The sequence below is a fragment of the Oncorhynchus kisutch genome, linkage group LG19 (assembly GCF_002021735.2).
Source record: "Oncorhynchus kisutch isolate 150728-3 linkage group LG19, Okis_V2, whole genome shotgun sequence".
Lineage (NCBI taxonomy): Eukaryota > Metazoa > Chordata > Actinopteri > Salmoniformes > Salmonidae > Oncorhynchus > Oncorhynchus kisutch.
In genome coordinates, this window is record NC_034192.2 from 47,909,670 (window position 1) to 47,929,729 (window position 20,060).

The 20,060-nt window shown below is 44.2% G+C and overlaps 1 protein-coding gene across 2 annotated transcripts in view; it reads right to left on the reverse strand.

Moving 5' to 3' along the window:
* Window positions 1-1,143: 1,143 nt before the first annotated feature.
* Window positions 1,144-20,060, reverse strand: part of LOC109910073 (GDNF family receptor alpha-4) — an 88,287-nt gene continuing 69,370 nt past the window's right edge. The window contains exons 2-8 of one of the 2 annotated variants that reach the window (XM_020509231.2): window positions 18,644-18,919; window positions 17,441-17,521; window positions 9,562-9,907; window positions 8,664-8,773; window positions 7,290-7,424; window positions 4,803-4,966; window positions 2,214-4,483 (exon numbers count right to left, since the gene is read on the reverse strand). In XM_020509231.2, coding sequence (XP_020364820.1) covers window positions 4,343-4,483; window positions 4,803-4,966; window positions 7,290-7,424; window positions 8,664-8,773; window positions 9,562-9,907; window positions 17,441-17,521; window positions 18,644-18,919 — 1,253 coding nt within the window. In that variant the 3' untranslated portion in view covers window positions 2,214-4,342. Of the gene's footprint in view, window positions 1,392-2,213; window positions 4,484-4,802; window positions 4,967-7,289; window positions 7,425-8,663; window positions 8,774-9,561; window positions 9,908-17,440; window positions 17,522-18,643; window positions 18,920-20,060 lie in introns of those variants that run through there. The other variant, XM_020509232.2, reaches the window with a different exon arrangement.

The window sequence follows — 20,060 nt, forward strand, 5'->3', positions numbered from 1 at the left end:
CCTTGTGATAATGTGGTGCAATGAGAGAATGGCACTATCTACAACTAACGGTTGCGGCATAAGCTTGTAACTTTTAAAGAAAGAAGCCTTGTATGCACCGTTAACCTTGAATGCAGTCTCCGACAGAGTATGTGAGCGGAACTAGAGCAGAGTGAGGAACGGAGTGAGCACAATTTGACTGGAGCGTGTCGGCCTTCTCGCCAGCTCCAATTTCGCTCCAGTAGCGCTCACTTCACGAGCTCAGGGCATGCCCGACCCAGCATGCATTTGTAGTGTACTTGTGTGCCGCTATAGCCCCTTGCTTCAGCTACTGTCACCGATTTCGCGAAATAGCATGATGGTGTACTTACTACATGCACATGTTAACAGAAAGGAACGAGGTTGGTAGCTAACTAAGTTCATCATTGTATTTATAAATAAAAAAAATAGTTCTATTATCTATACAATAGGCCAAAATTGACTTTGGCCCAATAGGCTTGACATCCCTGAGCAAGGCACACTGTTCCCCGGGCACCGATGACGTGGGTGACGATTAAGGCAGCTGATTCAGAGGGGTTAGGTTAAATGTGGAAGACACATTTCAGTTGAATGCATTCAGTTGTTCAACTGACTAGGTATTGACGAGCCGATCTTTATTCCCACTTTCAAGGAGCTTTCCATTTTGATAGGGTTACACCTGTAGGTGTTTAGCATCCCCAGTGGCTCTGCAAGCATAGAGAGGATATTCTCAGCTGCTGGCCTGCTCTCTAGACACCATCGCATGAGCTTCAAGCCACAGACTCTGGCCAAACTCTTGTTTCTACAAATTAATTCAAAGGCACTGTAGACTGAGCCTAATAATTTGTATTTAATTCCAAGTCACAGCCTATTTGCACAATTTATTGACTATGATTATGATGATGATAATGATGACTAATGATTTAATACAATGAAATGTTGAACTCCCTATGGTTGAGTTGATATCCCCGTGGAAATATAATTAGTATAATAATAATTTAAAAACATGAAAATCTGTCAATTTAAACTAGAGATATCTGTTTTTTTTGTTGCATTGGCTGCGTCTCAATCCACCAAATCCACTTTTGTATCACATCTGTTAGGTGGAGCAGCACAGGGGAAACCAAGAGCAGACTCAGACCAGAAAACGGATGAATGAACCAAGATATTTATTGTAACAGGGAGAGATGAAGTGCAGATCCAGGGAAGTTCAGATGAGTTGTAGGAAACCAGATGTGGAGGCTGAGGTTGGAGTGAGCTGTGTTGGGACAGGGTAAACAGGTCTGGAGGGGAATCCAAGGGAGTGATGGTGAGCTGAATCCAGAACAGGGTAGCAGGTAGCAGGATGGTGAGATGTGGAACAGGAGACAGGAACCAGAGTCAGAGCAGCAAGACTGTAGTAAGAGGAGAAACAGTGTCAGGCAAGGAAACCGGGCACAGCAGGATACAGGATCTTAAATAATAACAAACACCTAGAAGCATGACTGACTGAACGGAGATTACGGTCTGGCAGAGTGGAAGTGGCAGGACTGAGTATTTGTAGAGGTCTTGATTATGGAACAGGTTGCAGCTGGTGGGGAACTGCACTGACTCCAGCACACCTGTCTCCAACCACACAATGACACAAAGAGAGGGAGAACTAGAGGAATGGCTGCAGACAACGGATGTCACTAGGGGGTGTGGCAGGAGCAGATGTGACAATTGCCGCATCTGCGGTGAAATGTGATTCAGACCATGAGACATCCCAAAAATCGGTCTTCACACAAAATCATCTATAGCGTCCGAACGGTTTGGCCTTCAAACTATTATAACCCGTCTACGGAAAGATGAGACTCTCACAAACACAATGGTGTTCTCCATTTTGCTCTACGACTCATTTGAAGTTAGTACAGGTGATCTGCCAACTTCCGTCTCTAGCATCCGAACAGTTTGGGCTACACACTAATATGTCCCCTCTGTGTAAATGTGAGACTCTCACAAACTAAATAGTTGGTATGTGTTGGTTGTTTTGCTCTACACACGTCTAACGCTCCCCCGGTACCAGTCGAAATTATGGAAGTATATATGGAGACTGTTTAGTGACAGAAATAAGGGGTTAAATACATGTAAATAAAATATACACAGTATTTGTTTCCTGATTTTTCTTATATCTCTCACATATAGAATAGACACTTCAGAACAAACTTCCTTTACATTACCAGCCTAGTGTCGCACTCGCAAATGCTTCACAATGTATTTCTTTGTAGGCTATAGCCTTGAAATAATCTAAATAATAGGCTCCCTATCTGGTTCCTGACCTATTTAGTGTGTTAATATGCTGTTTAATATGACATGAAATGATGAGTGCTTCTTACATTCACCTTTTCATGTTCATTCAAATCATAGGGTTTTGTTTCAGAACTTCATAACCAAATGGTAGTTCCAGGAAGTCACAAAAATAGATGGGTGTTGGTTGAATTGGGATTTTAATGAATGGAGCGAATTCGGAGCAGCAGTTTTTTTTCATGTGAGAGCGGAGTGGTTTAAAGGATGTGGAGTGCCGGAGTGTGCGCACTGCTCCATTAGCAATGAGAGGGATTGCCTTTAAATTTCAATCACACTGTAAAGATGAATTTCTGTATAAAGCCCTTTGCTTACAGTAGTAATACACACTGCCAACCCACTCCCTGGTTTGGCTGGCCACCAGACGGTTGTTTTTGAGAGTGAAACGGCTTGGATTCACCTGACTGATTCTACCTCACAGCTACTTCTCTGTTTATTTTCTAATCATGGCGCTCTCCAAGGCATCCTTCTCTTCCATTATTGAAATGTGCAGAATACTTAGAGTTGTCATTAGTGTTCTTTGCGTATACGGTGCCTGATAAGACCTCAACTTTTCAACTTTAATTAATCAAGCCGTTAATTGCGTCCAACCCATACCCCTCTGGTCCAATTAATATTCGAACAAACATAAACAAATAGACATATTACTGTACTCAGCAAAAGCTCTATGGGATAGAAATCTGCTTGAATTGTCATAATCTAATTGCTTTTTTGAAGAACTGATAAGGATGTTTATTGTCCAATCACTGAACAGGACATTTACTGTATATTCAGAAAGAGAGAAGCATTGGATTTTCTGACAGCTTTTATTGGCAGCAATTCAAATGATTCCTATGACACTGGAAAATTTCCATCCTCCCGATAACATCATTCATGACCATCTTTTATTATGAACAGGTAATATATACCGCATTTCACACTATTGTGCTGACCCAAACTGTACTCTGCTTTTGGCTCTGGCATTTTCTTTTCACATTGTGATTTCCAGCATGGTTTCAGCAACTATGGTGGCTGTGTTGAGGCCAGCACAGTACAGCTCGGCTTCTCTTGGCTAGGCTCAGTAGTGTGAAAAGGGTCAAATTTAGCCCGAAAAGTTGAGACACAAGTCTTTCTTCCTATATGGCACACCGATTCCGACACCCTTTAAACAATGTCCATTTACACAATGAGGAACAGAGGGCAGTGCTTCCACACAAACGCAGAACAATGGTACTGTACACAAAGAGAATCTGTTTGCTCATAACTTCATTTCAACAAAGGAGAAGAAAGTGTTTTATAATGAACACTTAGCTAATCATTAGTGAGAACAAATGAATTGGCAGTAGACAAAGAGCCCAATCTTCACTGCGGGCATGATAATCATTAGGTCCAGGTATTCTGAGGTGTCCACATCTCTTGTAGCCGACAGCACTCGGAATGATCTGAGTCAGGGTATTTGTCCAGAATGGCTGAACAAGCCGTAGCTCCATTGTCCATCTCTACCATTCCAGTATTGATTAGAAATAATGCTCCTCCTTCAGTCAAGTCAAAGCGAACGGTATTAAAGCACTTATATCCTCAAGGGTCTTTTCCAATCAGTTTGTGCAGTTGAGTACCAAATAAAGACAAAGTTTCGCAGTTCATTGACAACATTTTAGCTAAGAGCTTTCCATTTATATATAGATCTTAATGGATAACCGCGTAGTTTCCAATGGTGCTTTTTAAATTCACTCTTGAAAACAATTGATGTGCTTGGATAGCTGGATGGTAGGTTAGTCCACATAAAAAGTACTTTTATCTTGACTTGAAGCGATAACAATGTACAAGTGTACAGATTGGTTTCAATCTGTCTCAGTCCCTCTCTGTACACTTAAAGGGCTCGCAGATGCAGTTGAACCACTAAGACACAAAAATATAAAAACGACTATGCTGTACATGTTTCGGAGGAGGAGAAGCCTATTGGCCAAAGAGTCAAATTTCTCTAGAATTTGTCAACAAATCATCCCATCTGCTCTATGGGTGGTCCTTGGCAGTGCTTCCTCCTTTAATGTCCATATAAGAGCAGAGGTAGGAGCACAAGGCCGGTAAAGGCCGTTGGAGGCAGAAGGCCAAGTGCGTTGGCAGAGTTTGGGAGCCCATCCAATGGGAGGGTAGAATCTCCCCACAGTCGGTCATTTCCGCTGGCCTAAGGGTGAGAAAGAGAAATCAATGTTGACCAAAAAACATTGAAGCCCACATGGTTAGCCTGAAACAGAACAGAACAAAACTAGGGAGGTATTATTCACTGTCGAGGGCCAAATCTAAGATATGCTCCATCATTCTGATTCAAATTTCAAAGGTCAAAGGTGATCGGGTGGGAGTACTGTAAATATGCAACTGTAACCTCCCTGAACTTAACTGGCAAAGGTTTAAACTCTTGGCAAATCTTTATACTGTACAAACAACTGAACAAGTATCTATTTTATCCCATTCTAGCTCTGACCCTGATGAAACAATCACCACACCTGTGTTGGTATAATTGGGTCCGGAACATTCCGTGTGGTCTCCACGGTAGCAGGCAGAGGGGTGGTGGCATGGTTCTCTCTGTCTGCGGCAGGGCTGAGCAGTCCCGATAGACTGGGAGTGGGCGCCATATCTGTCCCGCTCCCAAATGCCAGGAGGGCATTCCCTGTTTAACAACCACAGTTTGAAAAGAGACAATTTGACTCAAGGCTCCCGAAATGGACCTGACACGTCTTCATCAATTTCCAATCACGCCCACATTCAGTTACTGCACAGTCAGGACCCATTCTGCATTCTGCCTGAGCGGCTTGGCTCTGGCAAGTTTGGATTTGCTCGGTGGAGAAGAAAAGGCGAATACTCAGTATTCTCTTCAGGTTTCCCCAACTGCACCTGCCTCTCCACATCCTCTCATTAACTCACAGACGAGTGGCATTGGCCAAACAAGACTGGAACCTCGCTCTGTGTCTTTTTTTGTCATGGAGAGAAGAGGCCACCGAGGAGAGGAGAGGCCACTGAGGAGAGGAGAGGTCACGAGGAGAAGAGAGGAGACGCAAAGCGAGGAGAGGAGAGGAGAGGAGAGGAGAGGAGAGGAGAGGAGAGGAGAGGAGAGGAGAGGAGAGGAGAGGAGAGGAGAGGAGAGGAGAGGAGAGGAGAGGAGAGGAGAGGAGAGGAGAGGAGAGGAGAGGAGAGGAGAGGAGAGGAGAGGAGAGGAGAGGAGAGGAGAGGAGAGGAGAGGAGAGGAGAGGAGAGGAGAGGAGAGGAGAGGCTATCTGATGGCTTTAGAGTTACTGGTCGTCACCATTTACCACAGCCACAAAGTCATAAAGCCTGCCTATTTCTACAATTTCATTTTAAACCTAACCTTAACCATAACCTTATCCATGCTTCAAACCTTATGTCTCTCTCTAACCTTAAATGAAGACCAAAAAGCTAATTTTGACTTTGTGCCCATACTATCAGGTGGAAACCAGATTTACCTTGCGCTCTCCGGGAGGAAGATAGCCCCTGTCTGTTTAAACAGGTCAGATGAAAAACACTGTAGCAAAGTCAATAATATGGACAATTAAGTATTCACTACATAGAAAGGGCATAAGAAAAATTGGAATAGAGATGGAAGACCATTAGGGTGAGAGAGAAAAAATCCCAGGGAAATGTGTGTACTGAGTCACGGTGCTGACGCATGATGCTCCTGAAACAAAGCTGAATGTGAAGGTCTGGTTCATGTGGTTGAAAGCACTCTTCATCTTCTACAAGGGATCATAAATATATCGCACAAGCACCATATTGTCTTTCATCCTTGTTTCCCTTTCTGTAAACCATGGTGGAACTAGCTTGTCTCCCATCATGTGAGGTGATATTACACTTATTACATGTAATAACGCAATTATTACTGTGCCATTATGGGTTAAATTTGTAGGTTGAGTCTTCTATGCCAATATTTACATCAACTATTAAAACAGGAATAAATGCACAAGTCGTTAAGACGGAGAGGGTGAATTCATAAATAAGTGATTACTTCAGAATCACAGGGATAACCCATTTCCTTTTCACTCAGGGAAGGCACTGTGAACACCCAGGTGGAATTACCAAGGATACAGCAGGCATTCATCAATGAAAATAGGCTAGGTTCAACAAGGAGTAACATCATCCCTTATTTCCATCATCAAGAAAAAAACAAGTTGAATAATTCCAAAGGCATTGTTGCGCAGACCAATTATTGTAATAGAAAACCATAGTGTTGGATGAATCATTCCTCAGAGAGAAAATAAATCTAAGCAAAAATCTAAATCAAGTATAGTAAATACATTTACCAGTACATAGTTAGAAAAAATAGGTGCTATCTAGAACCTAACACTTTTGGTTCCATGTTGAACCCTTTCCCCAGAGGGTTCTACATGGAACCCAAAATAGTTCTACCTGGGACCAAAAAAGGGTTCTCCTATGGGGACAGCCGAAGAACCATTTGGAACGCTTTTTTCTAAGAGTGTAGGCTACTGACAGGCAAAATCCCCAGAACTCATGGAGTTCTGCTTTATCCCCTAAAACCTGCTACAGATGTCACACATTCACGCTAACAATCACGATGGCTATTCAACTGTAAGTGATCACTACCTTCCACGAAACCGCCCCATATCATGTACCATTAGAACGTAAGGAACAATACTTTATAGAAATAGCGCTTTTTTGAGATACAAGATGATGTTGCTCTTGTTCTTCCCCAGTCTAAACCTTGCAAACATGTTCATTAGGGAACACCATAGCAAACTGTTTCAAAATATTTCCAAAAGTTCAGATAGTACCTTGGGCTGTTTTCCTTCATTTCATGCCTAGTGAACACAACCCTACACTAAGGCTGCATCCCATATTAAACCCTACTCCCTATATAGTGCACTGCTTTTGACCAGAGCCCTATGGAACCTCCAGCCTAAGTCACTGGAGACTCTTTCAGTGATGACTTGATGGATTAGGAGCCATTGGGAGTCACTCACTGAGACAGACGTTGTCGGTGAAGTATTCCAGGAAGTCGGAGCACTCTTCTCTCTGGTTCCCACTGGCAGAGCAGGAGCACCATGGGGCCACGCTAGACGTGGAGTTATCCAGATAGTTGGGAGTTATCGAGCTGCCTGTAGAAACAATGTGTGCTCAGTTCAGTATCAAATATTTATTCCCTCCAAAGACCGATTGTTACAAGACTGTTTTTACAATGTTATAGAAACTAAAACATTTATGAACATTATTTGCAATTCACAGTTCACTCGCACAATGTAAGGTGGAATACTGTTCAAGAAATTAGCAGAAATGCAAGTGTGTTGAGGGTATTTCTTGCCAGTTATCTGTTGCTTGTTTTTATGAAGTCAAAGACGCTTCAATTTGTGCTTCCTTTGAAAACGTTTAGAAGTGTTTGTTGTGCAATTTCTCTCCCAAGTTCTGAAATGGAGTGGAAAGTTTTCAAGTGCTTAATAAATACAGGCCAGGAATGAAAATGCCAAGTGTTTGTTTGTGCTGAAGGGCACCATAGGAAGCTCTTGAAATGCATTAGGTCGCTTTGTGCTCTTTTGAAGTGTATGAAAAAGAAGCGGACGTTCTTTGAGCGAGTGCATAAAACAAAGCTAATAGCCTAATCACTGATCAAGCAACGTTATGGACTAAACTTTGAAATCCTGTTGCTGCAGGATTGTTTTTCTACGACAATACGGTTCAAATTAAGATCCTATATCTGTACTGCTTTAAACCTCCACAAATAAGATCTACTCAAATCCTACTCAAACTCATTCATTATAGGCCTACAGTATTAAAGAAGGTACATCTAGCATTTCCACCTGCAAATAGAAAATAGTTTCCGTGTAGGTACATGCATCAGCATCTTCCTGTTTCATGATTGGTTCTCGTTCGTAAGGTTGCAAACATAAACAACATAACATTACCTTTCGCCCATGCAGCAGATGTAATTTGGGTTATGATAAGGTCAGAAAGCAGTGCATAAGCTATTTATGCTATTTCTAAGATATATTTTGAAAACCACAAGGGAATCTGAATTAATGCTAAATTGTTACATGTAGCTCCTTTAAATAGCAACTTTCACTTCCCCTCCAAAGTAATAATTTCCTTTCACTCTTTCTCCTGTTCTTTATTCATTAGTTTACCTTTTCTATCCTTCCCTCCCTCCTCATTTCCCCTGTATCTAACTGCTTTCTCCATTTCAGTACACTGTAGGCTAGTTACATTTTCTCCACTCACATTCTGTATGTTAAACACTTAATTTTCTCTTTCTCCTGTTCTTTATTCATCGATTTACCCTCTCCTCCACATGTTCGGCTTTCTCCCATCCGTTTCACATTCGCTCTCTCCATCTCTGTACCCACCTATCAGGCCTGTGTAGGCGAGTAGACAGGCTCCATAGTTCCCCTGCTTGCAACCGTTGGCAGACGACTCGGCTGGTTGGCAGTCGTACTGGAACTGAGCCAGGCGGGACCTATACAGAGCCAATACAACTAGCACTGTTTAGCAGTGAGCAAGGGCCGGACACCAATTACAATGATGGCATACCGTAAAGATAGCATGTTTTATTGAATGGTTTTCACTGGAGGAAGAGAGGGTTTCGCTATCTCCATGTGCTATAGATTTGGTACAACACTCGTATGTTTAAGGCTATGTGGCAAACTGCAGTGAGGGGCATTGGTTTATTTTATTTGTTTCATTCCACAAGCCAGAATCATTAGTTCAGCCCCAGAGCAGTAAAAGGGGGGGTGAAAATAATGTTCATGACCAACGATTGCAATGAGCGATAACTCTAATCCATCTTATGTTTTATCTGTGTTAAATATTTGATGTGTTATTGCAGCACACTCTCCAGGGGGGTTGGGGGTAGACTATTGAACCATTTTGTTGATTGAGTGGTTTGCTTGTTCTGTTTTGTGTGTTGATAGAGTGGTGGTTCCCAAATAATGGGTCATGGCCCCACTGGTTGGTCACAGCTGGTACTGTCTGGGTCAGGACTAAAGAATGTCTTTGTTTGGTTCAGTAGGTGGGTCACAGTTTTTCTTTAAAAGTGATAACAAGTTTGAGAGCCACTGTTAAACATCTTACACTCTGAGAGTATAAGACTGGAAGAGATGAGCTGGCAGAGATCTACCTCTCTGGGAGCGAGCTGAGGCACAACTTGACCAAGAACAGAAAGAAGTGGTACAGTAACAGCTCATTGTGCTCTATGTCCCAAAGGATATAAGTCAGTATGTTGTGTTATTGGAGCGTCTCACTCACCTGCACACATAGTCAGCCTTGCAAATACGCATCTGTGTCAGGCAGCTGGGTTTTCCCGAGCCCTCGAAGGAGCAGCCGGGAACTATGGTCTGCCTGCGTCGCTCTGCACACGCAGTGTCCGTGCAGGGGCAGAAGAGTAGCTCATGCGTGTAGTCTGGAGGGATGCGATCAAAGAACCGGCGTAAGGCCTTGCTGCACTTGGCCTTGTTGCAGAGGCCAGACTTGGCCGAGGGCTTGATGCAGGCAGATACGTACTCTGTGCGGAGCTTCTGGCACAGGTCGTCGACATTACATGCCTTGGCTGCATCCAGGCAGCGGTTCACCGTCACCATACCAGCCTCGGTGTCTGTGTGCGGAAGGGGAAGGAGGGATCAGAGAACCATACAATAACAAGAGAAAGACATAAAAATACTTTTTGGGTAAATGGTATATCACCTATCAGTGATACAGTGCCTTCAGAAATTTGACTTTTTCCACATTTTGTTGTGATACTGCAAGAACTTAAAATGGATTAAATTTAGATTTTTTGGGGTTACTGGCCTACACACAAAAACCCTATAATGTCAAAATGGAATCATGTTTCAATTTTTTTTTTTTACAAATTAATAAAAAATTAAAAGCTGAAATGTCTTGAGTCAATAAGTATTTGAAACCTTCGTTATTGTATAAGTTCAGGAGTAAAAATGTTCCTTAGCAAGTCACATAATAAGTTGCATGGACTCACTCTGTGTGAAATAATAGTGTTTAACTCTATTTTAGAATGACTACCTCATCTCTGCAGTGGTAGCTGCATTATGTTATGGCTATTGTTGTAATCGTTAAGGACTGGAGCTAAGCACAGGCAAAATCCTAGATTTTGAGTTGGACCGCAGAGTGCAGAGGAAAACCTGGTTCAGTCTGCTTTCCACAAAACACTGGGAGATGAGTTCACATTTAAGCAGGACAATAACTGAAAACACAAGGCCAAATCTACACTGGAGTTGCTTACCAAGAACACAGTGAATGTTTGAGTGGCCGAGTTACAGTTTTGATTTAAATCTACGGCAGGTCCTGAAAATCGTTGTCTAGCAATGATCAACAACCAAGTTGACAGAGCTTGAAGTATTTTGAAAAGAATACTGGGCAAATGTTACACAATCAAGATGTGAAAAGTTCTTAAAGACCTACCCAGAAAGCCTCAGAGCTGTAATCACTGCCAAAGGTGCATTTACTTACAGTACCAGTCAAGTTTGGACACACCTACTCATTCAAGAGTTTCTCTTTATTTTGACTGTTTTTTACATTGCAGAATTATAGTAAAGACATCAAAACTGAAATAACACATATGGAATCATGTAGTAACCAAAAAAGTGTTTAACAAATCAAAATCTATTTTATATTTGAGATTCTTTTAAGTAGCCACCCTTTGCCTTGATGACAGCTTTGCACACTCTTGGCATTCTGTCAACCAGCTTCACCTGGAATGCTTTTCCAACAGTCTTGAAGGAGTTCCCACATATACTGAGCACTTGTTGTGTCACGTATACTCCCTCTCTGGACTCTAGGTCAACAGGCTGCTTGTAATGGCGTACACCTGTCACCACCATTGCGCACACCAGCGCGTGCCTGATTACCTTCCCTATATATGTCACTCCCTTTGGTTCCTTCCCAGGTGTTATTGTTTCTCTTTCAGTTTCCTGTCTGTGTGTTGTTCGTGTTTCTTGTTTTGTATTATGTTTAATTTATTTATTAAATTATTCACTCCCTGATCTTGCTTCCCGACTCCCAGCGCACACGTTACATGTTGGCTGCTTTTCCTTCACTCTGCGGTCCAACTCATCTCAAACCATCTCAATTTGGTTGAGGTCAGGTGACTGGGGAGGTCAGGTCATCTGATGCGGCACTCCATCACTCTCCTTGGTCAAATAGCCCTTACACAGCCTGGAGATGTGTTAGGTCATTGTCCTGTTGAAAAACAAATGATAGTCCTACTAAGTGCAAACCAGGTAGGATGGAGTATCGCTGCAGAAGACTGTGGTATCCATGCTGGTTAAGTGTGCCTTGAATTCTAAATAAATCATAGACAGTGTCACACTTTCTCCTCCATGCTTCACAGTGGGAACCACACATGCAGAGATCATCCGTTCACCTACTCTGCACCTCACAAAGATATGGCAGTTGGAACCAAGAATCTCAAATTTGGACTCATCAAACCAAATGACAGATTTACAGGCCCAAGCAAGTCTCTTCTTCTTATTGGTGTGCTTTAGTAGTGGTTTCTTTGCAGCAACGCGACCATGAAGGCCTGATTCATGAAGTTGATGTTGAGATGTGTCTGTTACTTTGAACTCTGTGAAGCATTTATTTGGGCTGCAATCTGAGGCTGGTAACTCTAATGAATTTATCCTCTGCAGCAGAGGTAACTCTGGGTCTTCCTTTCCTGTGGCAACCCTCATGAGAGCCAGTTTCATCATAGCGCTTGATGGTGTTTGCATCTGCACTTGAAGAAACTTCAAAGTTATTGAAATTTTCCAGATTGACTGACCTTCATGTCTTAAAGTAATGATGGACTGTCATATGTCTTTGCTTATTTGAGCTGTTCTTGACATCAAATCAAATCAAATTGTATTTGTCACATGCGCCCAATACAACAGGTAACCTTACAGTGAAATGTTTACTTACAAGCCCTTAACCAACAATGCAGTTTTTAGAAAAAACCAAAACCAAAAAAAGTAAAAGATAAGAATAACAAATAATTAAAGAGCAGCAGTAAATAACAATAGCAGAGCTACATACAGGGGGTACCGGTACAGAGTCAATGTCAATGTGCGGGGGCTATTTAGGAGCTTCTTGGACCTGGACTTGGTGCTCTGGTACCGCTTGCCGTGCGGTAGCAGAGAGAACAGTCTATGACTAGGGTAGCTGGAGTCTTTGACAACTTTTAGGGCCTTCCTCTGACACCGCCTGGTATAGTCCTGGATTGCAGGAAGCTTGGCCCCAGTGATGTACTGGGCCGTACGCACAACCCTCTGTAGTGCTTTGTGGTTGGAGGCCGAGCAGTTGCCATACCAGGCAGTGATGCAAGCAGTCAATATGCTCTTGATGGTGTAGCTGTAAAACCTTTTGAGGATCTGAGGGGGGATAGGTTTTGTCATGCCTTCTTCACGACTGTCTTGGTGTGCTTGGACCATTTTAGTTTGTTGGTGATGTGGACACCAAGGAAATTTAAGCTCTCAACCTGCTCCACTACAGCCCCGTCGATGAGAATGGGGGCATGCTCGGTCCTCCTTTTCCTGTAGTCCACAATCATCTTATTTGTCTTGATTACGTTGAGGGAGAGGTTGTTCTCTTAGATCTCTGACCTCCTCCCTATAGGCTGTCTCATCGTTGTCGGTGATCAGGCCTACCACTGTTGTGTCATCAGCAAACTTAATGATGCTGTTGGAGTCATGCCTGGCCGTGCAGTCATGAGTGAACAGGGACTACAGGAGGGGGCTGAGCTCGCACACCTGAGAGGCCCCCGTGTTGAGGATCAGCATGGCGGATGTGTTACCTACCCTCACCACCTGGGGGCAGCCCATCAGGAAGTCCAGGATCCAGTTTCAGACGGAGGTGTTTTGTCCCAGGGTCCTTAGCTTAGTGATGAGCTTTGAGGGAACTATGGTGTTGAACTCTGATCTGTAGTCAATGAATAGCATTCTTACATAGGTGTTCCTTTCATCCAAGTCTGAAAGGGCAGTGTGGAGTGCAATAGAGATTGCATCATCTGTGAATCTGATCGTGCGGTATGCAAATTGGAGTGGGTCTAGGGTTTCTGGGATAATGGTGTTGATGTGAGCCATGACCAGCCTTTCAAAGCATTTCATGGCTACAGACGTGAGCGCTACAGGTCGGTAGTCATTTAGGCAGGTTACCTTAGTGTTCTTGGGCACAGGGACTATGGTAGTCTGCTTGAAACATGTTGGTATTACAGACTCAGATAGGGAGAGGTTGAAAATGTCAGTGAAGACACTTGCCAGTTGGTCATTCATGCTCGAAGTGCTCTCTTGCATGTTTCAGTATTACTTACCTCGAAGCGAGCATAGAAGTTATTTAGCTCGTCTGGTAGGTTTGTGTCACTGGGCAGCTCTCGGCTGTGCTCCCCTTTGTAGTCTGTAATAGTTTGCAAGCCCTGCCACATCCGATGAGCATCGGAGCCGGTGTAGTACGATTCGATCTTAGTCCTGTATTGACTCTTTGCCTGTTTGATGGTTTGTTGGAGGGCATAGCGGGATTTCTTATCAGCTTCCGGGTTAGAGTCCCGCTCCTTGAAAGAGGCAGCTCTACCCTTTAGCTCAGTGCGAATGTTGCCTGTAATCCATGGCTTCGGGTGGGGTATGTACATACACAGTGGGAACAACATCCTCGATGCACTTATTGATAAAGCCAGTGACTGATGTGGTGTACTCCTCAATGCCATCGGAACAATCCCGGAACATATTCCAGTCTGTGCTAGCAAAGCAGTTTAGCATCTGTTTCATCTGACCACTTTTTTATAGACCGAGTCACTGGTACTTCCTGCTTTAATTTTTGCTTGTAAGCAAAGAGCTTTGTACGCATCTCTGTGTGTGTAGTAAAGGTGGTCTAGAACTTTTTCCCGCTGGTTGCACATTTAACATACTGATAGAAATCAGTTAAAACTGATTTAAGTTTCCCTGCATTAAAGTCCCCGGCCACTAGGAGCTCCCCCTCTGGATAAGCGTTTTCCTGTTTGCTAATTGTCACGCCTTGACCTTAGAGAGCCTTTTTATTCTCTATTTTGGTTAGGTCAGGGTGCGACTAGGGTGGGCATTCTAGTTTTGTTATTTCTATGTTGGCCAGGTATGGTTCCCAATGGGGATCATATTTAGGCAGCCTTTTCCCACCTGTTTGTTGTGGGATCTTGTTTGTGTATAGTTGCCTTGAGCACTGCAATACTGCACGTTTGTTAAATTCTTTGTTGTTTTTGTTGTAAGTTTCACTATTAAATATAACGCACGCTGTGCCTTGGTCCACTCATTTCAACAAGCGCGACAGAAGATCCCACCACAACTGGACCAAGCAGCGTGCCCGGGAGGACGTGGCATCCTGGTCTTTGGAGGAGGTCGAGGAGAGAATATCCTGGACTTGGGAGGAAGTCTTGGCAAGACACGAAAGCCTGCCATGGCAGCAGTCGGAAGCAGCGAGGGAGGAACAACGACGATACTGGGGTTCGCGACCACGACGGAAGCCTGAGAGGATTTGGGTGGGCACACGGGGTGGTTGGCGGAGCCAATATGGGAACCAGAACCAACTCCCTGTACTCACCGTGTGGAGTTGGTCACCGTTCAGGTGCCATGTTTTCCAGTTCTACGCACCGTGTCTCCAGTCCGCCTCCACAGCCTGGTGCATTCTGTGCCAACCCCCCACATTTTCCGCGCAAAGGTGGTCCTTTGTCCAGGATGCGTTGTGCCAGCTCTACGCTCCAGACCTCCAGTGCGCCTCCACGGCCCTGTATATCCTATGCTGGTCTCACGTACTGTGTCTCCAGTGCGCCTTCACAGCCCAGTGCGTCCTGTGCTAGCTCCCCACACTTGCTGTGCGAGGGTGGTCATTTGTCCAGGACGCATTGTGCCAGCTCTACGATCCAGACCTCCAGTGCGCCTCCACGGTCCAGTATATCCTGTGCCAGCTCCATGCACCCAGCCTCCAGTGCTTGTCTCCAGAATGGTATGTCCTGTGCCAGCTCCATGCACGAAGCCTCCAGTGATGATCCATGGCACAAAGCCTCCAGTGATGATCCATGACCCGAAGCCTCCAGTGATGATACATGGCCCGAAGCCTCCAGTGATTATCCATAGCCCGGAGCCTCCAGTGATGATCCATGGTCCGGAGCCTCCAGGGATGATCCATGGCACGAAGCCTACTGTGATGATCCATGGCCCGAAGCCTCCAGTGATGATCCATGGCCCGGAGTCTCCAGTTATGATCCATGGCCCGGAGCCTCCAGCGACGGTCTGCAGTCCAGAGTCTACAGCAACGGTCTGCAGTCCAGAGCCTCCAGTGGCGGTCGGCAGTCCAAAGCCTCCAGCGACGTTTGGCAGTCTAGAGCCTCCAGCGACGGTCTGCGGTCCAGAGCCTCCAGCGACAGTCTGTAGTCCAGAGACTCCAGCAGGGGTTCCCAGTCCAGAGCATCCTGTAAAGGTTCCCAGTCCGGAGCCTCCGGCGACGAACCACGGTCCGGAGTCCCCAGCGACGGTCCACGGTCCGGAGTCCCCAGCAACGATCTACGGTCCGGAGTCCCCGGCGACGATCTACGGTCCGGAGTCCCTGGCGACGATCCACGGTCCGGTTCCTCCGGCGATGATCCACGGACTGGAGCCTCCGGCGACGATTCACGGTCCGGTTCCTCCAGCGCCGATTGACGGTCCGGTTCCACGGAAGCGGAGGGATCAGCGAGCGGAGCGGGGTCTATGTCCCGAACCGGAGCCACCACCGAGGCTAGATGCCCACCCGGACCCTCCCCCATAGAGTCAGGTTTTGGGGCTAGAGTCCGCACCTTTGGGGGGGGGGGGGGGGGTACTGTCACGCCCTGACCTTAGAGAGCCTTTTTGTTCTCTATTTTGGTTAGGTCAGGGTGTGACTAGGGTGGGCATTCTTTATTTAGTTATTTTCTATTTTGGCCTGGTATGGTTCCCAATCAGAGGCAGCTGTCTATCATTGTCTCTGATTGGGGATCATATTTAGACAGCCTTTTCCCACCTGTTTGTTGTGGGATCTTGTTTTTGTATAGTTGCCTTGAGCCCTGCAATACTGCACGTTTGTTATATTCTTTGTTGTTTTTGTTGTAAGTTTCACTATTAAATATAATGTGGAACTTTACGCACGCTGTGCCTTGGTCCACTCATTTCAACAAGGGTGACACTTATGGCCTTATACAGCTCATTGATCACGGTTTTAGTTCCAGCCACAGACCGATGTCTGTGGTGGTATGTAGACAGCTACAAAAACTACAGATGAAAACTCTCTAGGTAGATAGTGAGGTCTTATCGTTAGGTACTCTATCTCAGGCGAGCAAAACATAATATGAACTTGGTCTTTTACCAAATAGGGCTATCTTCTGTATACCACCAGTACTTTGTCACAACACAACTGATTGGCTCAAACCCATTAAGAAGGAAAGAAATTCCACAAATTAAGTTTTAACAAGGCACACCTGTTTAATTTAAATACATTCCAGGTGACTACCGCATGAAGCTGGTCGAGAGAATGCCAAGAGTGTGCAAAGCTGTCATCAAGGCAAAGGTTGGATACTTTTTTGGTTACTACATTATTCCATATGTGTTGTTCCATAGTTTTGATGTCTTCACTATTATTCTGCAGTGTAGAAAATAGTAAAAATATAGAAGACCCTGGAATGAATAGGTGTGTTCAAACTTTCGACTGTAAATGTAATATTTAAGTATTTCATTCTCAATAAATTTGCAATCATTTCTAAAAACATGTTTTCACTTTGTCATTATGTAATCTAATTTGAATTCAGACTGTAACACAACAAAATGTGGAAATGTGAAGGGGTATGAATAATTTCTAATCTAGTTCCTCTATTGGTCTGGTTCATTGTTCTTCTGTACTTGTCTTCCTCAAAATTAAATGATAAATCAGATGTAAATGAGGGTCTTTCAAACATATTATTTGTAATATTGCTAATTGTGTTCAGACTCTTGGAAAATGCTTTCATTTTTAACTATGCCTCCAGGACACAATGTGGACTATTCTATGCCTAAGGCTGCCTTCCAGGGGACCTAAACGATACAAGATGGGTTCTTTTCAACATTAATCCTTTGGTTCATGGTGAAAAGGTTGAGGTAAGATCAAAACGAACCGAGGTCACTGTACTTACCAGCCGTGATGGAGGCCAGACGAACGTAGTCGTAGTCTCTCTCCATGGCTTCATAAGGGTAACTCTCTACCAGGTTGAGTCCTGAGAGTATATGGAATGACACATTGCATGACACGGTAATGACACATTATCCCTTTGGAGCTAATGAACAGGATTCACGCTAGGATTGGATGGTATACCGTATATACAGTATACCGGGGTATTTGGAATAAGCCATGGGATGGTTTTTCAATACCAGTGAAACTATTTATTTAAAAAAAATTGGGGACATTTTAATATTTGTAGCTACTTTTTAAATAAATACCTCCAGTCAACTTGTGCAATAGGAGAGAAAGAACATTGTGTTCTTAATTTCACCAGTCATTATTATGAAACTTACGGTAGTCCCCAGTCACGTGGGTTGAGACTAGAGACCGGAGCCTTGTGAGTCACTCACTGTTGTGCAGCATGCACCAGGTGGTATAATTAAGGTATGGAATTCTCTACTAAATGTTTTCCAGCTGGATATCATAGAACTATTAAGTTAACTGTCTAAAATGTGCTAAATGCTCTTCAGTTGTGCATTTGGCATGCTAATTTAGTAGCTAGATAGCTATCTAGCTAAGTGGTTAGCTTATTCCAACAGCAGAGAATCCCCTCCTGGATCAAGAGCCTTGCTGGCTAATATTTATTTGGTGCGTGCAGCAAACTGTGGGTAGCATGTTTGAGTTACTTGTATAGTTTAGGTCAGAAACTGTACAAAATATTCGCAATGCGCTCATTAACATTTAGTTAGCATTCTCTATGGGATTTTACATGTAGTTGTTGGCAATGCTAACCTTCGGATTACAGAGTATCAATGGGGATTGAAAACAGGGCTGGTATTACTGAATATCCCGGTATAGCATAAGGTCAGTATGAAGGCATGACACTCTGGATAATGGCCAAGCCTAATTCACACACTATTAATTTGCTGTAGTAGTTTACTAGCTCTCGTGCAGGTTAATACAGAATACCCCTCTCCAAGGACCTTCAGTCAATTGTTCCACAGTGACACCAGGTGTATTGACTGATAGCTGACTGTTTGCCAGGCTTCATGACTAAGCTTATTCAGCCACATTATGTTCTGTGTAGAGAGTTAAATCTGTAACCTGTGTTACATAAATGGACTTGGCCGTTGTCCCATCCAATACAAATGACCGAGCACCTGGCTAAATTGCTCACCGTGTATGACAGACTGATGGAGACTCCAGTAGATGCTGAGGCAGTTCTTCTCCTTCTTCATGCCTCGCTTGCACTGGCAACCGTGCAGGGGGCTGGAGAGCAGTGCCGACACGGCATTGGCGCACTGGCTCCGGGCCCCGGGGCCCAGCTTCATGCTACCATTTCCCGCTACGCACTGACGCAGGGTCCGCAGACGTGGGCTGCAGGTCTCGTCGCTGGAGCACGAGTCCCCCGCCACCAGACAGTCTCTGCCTGCTGACAGAACTACCTGCAGGGCTACAGGTCAGAGAAGGGGAGGGGGAGGGTGGAGGGGAAGAAAGTTGAGGATAATTAAGATGTACTTTATAGATATGCTAAGAATAGGTATTGCAGAAAAAGAAACGCACACCTATTTAGGCGAGGTGCTGGCTAGCGGACTAGAAAACTTGAAAATAAAAGTGAGCCGCACACTCTAGGAGCTCAGATGCAAATATGTAATTACCAATGTTTCGACAGCCAAGCTGTCTTCATCAGGGTATAATCACTAATCACAGGATGACTCGTTTATGTAGTGTCAAAAGACACAGGTGTCTGTAATCATGGCCAAGAGTGGCCTAATATCATTGGTTAATTATCAAATATTAAAATGTCATACAAAGAACAGCATACAAACAACAAATGGATAGCATACGATCGTAAATTCATTTGACTACACAAGCTTACAAACAATGACAATGGCTAAGTCACAATAATCACAAGAATGGCTTCTTGGAGCAGGCCAATCGATTTCATCGAGTGGTCTACTGTATTACCACCGGAACCCTTTCTCTGTTGGCCTACTGTATTACCACGGAACCCTTTCTCTGGTGGTCTATTACCAGCAGAAACCTTTCCCTGTTGGTCTACTGCATTCCCAAAGGAACCCTTTCTCTATTGGTCTACTGTATTACCAGAGGAGCCATGTCTCTGTTGGTCTATTACAACCGGAACCCTTTCTCTGATTGATTACTGTAATACCACCGGAACCCTTTCTCTGTTGGTCTAATACCACCGGAACACTTTCTCTGTTTGTTTACTGTATTACCAGCAGAATCGTTTCTCTGTTGGTCTACTGTATTACCACCAGAACCCTTTATCTGTTGGTCTATTACCACTGGAACCCTTTTTCTGTTGGTCTATTACCACCGGAACCTTTCCTCTGTTGGTCTACTGCATTATCATCGGTACCCATACTCTGTTTGAATACTGTATTGCCATCGGAAGCATTTCTCTGTTGTGCAAGTGTATTACCAGCAGAACCCTTTCTCTGTTGGTCTACTGTATTACCACGGGAACCCTTTCTCTGTTGGTAAATTACCACTGAAATCCTTTCGCTGTTGGTCGATTACCACCGGAACCCTTTCTCTGTTGAGCTACTGTATTAACAGCAGAAGCCTTT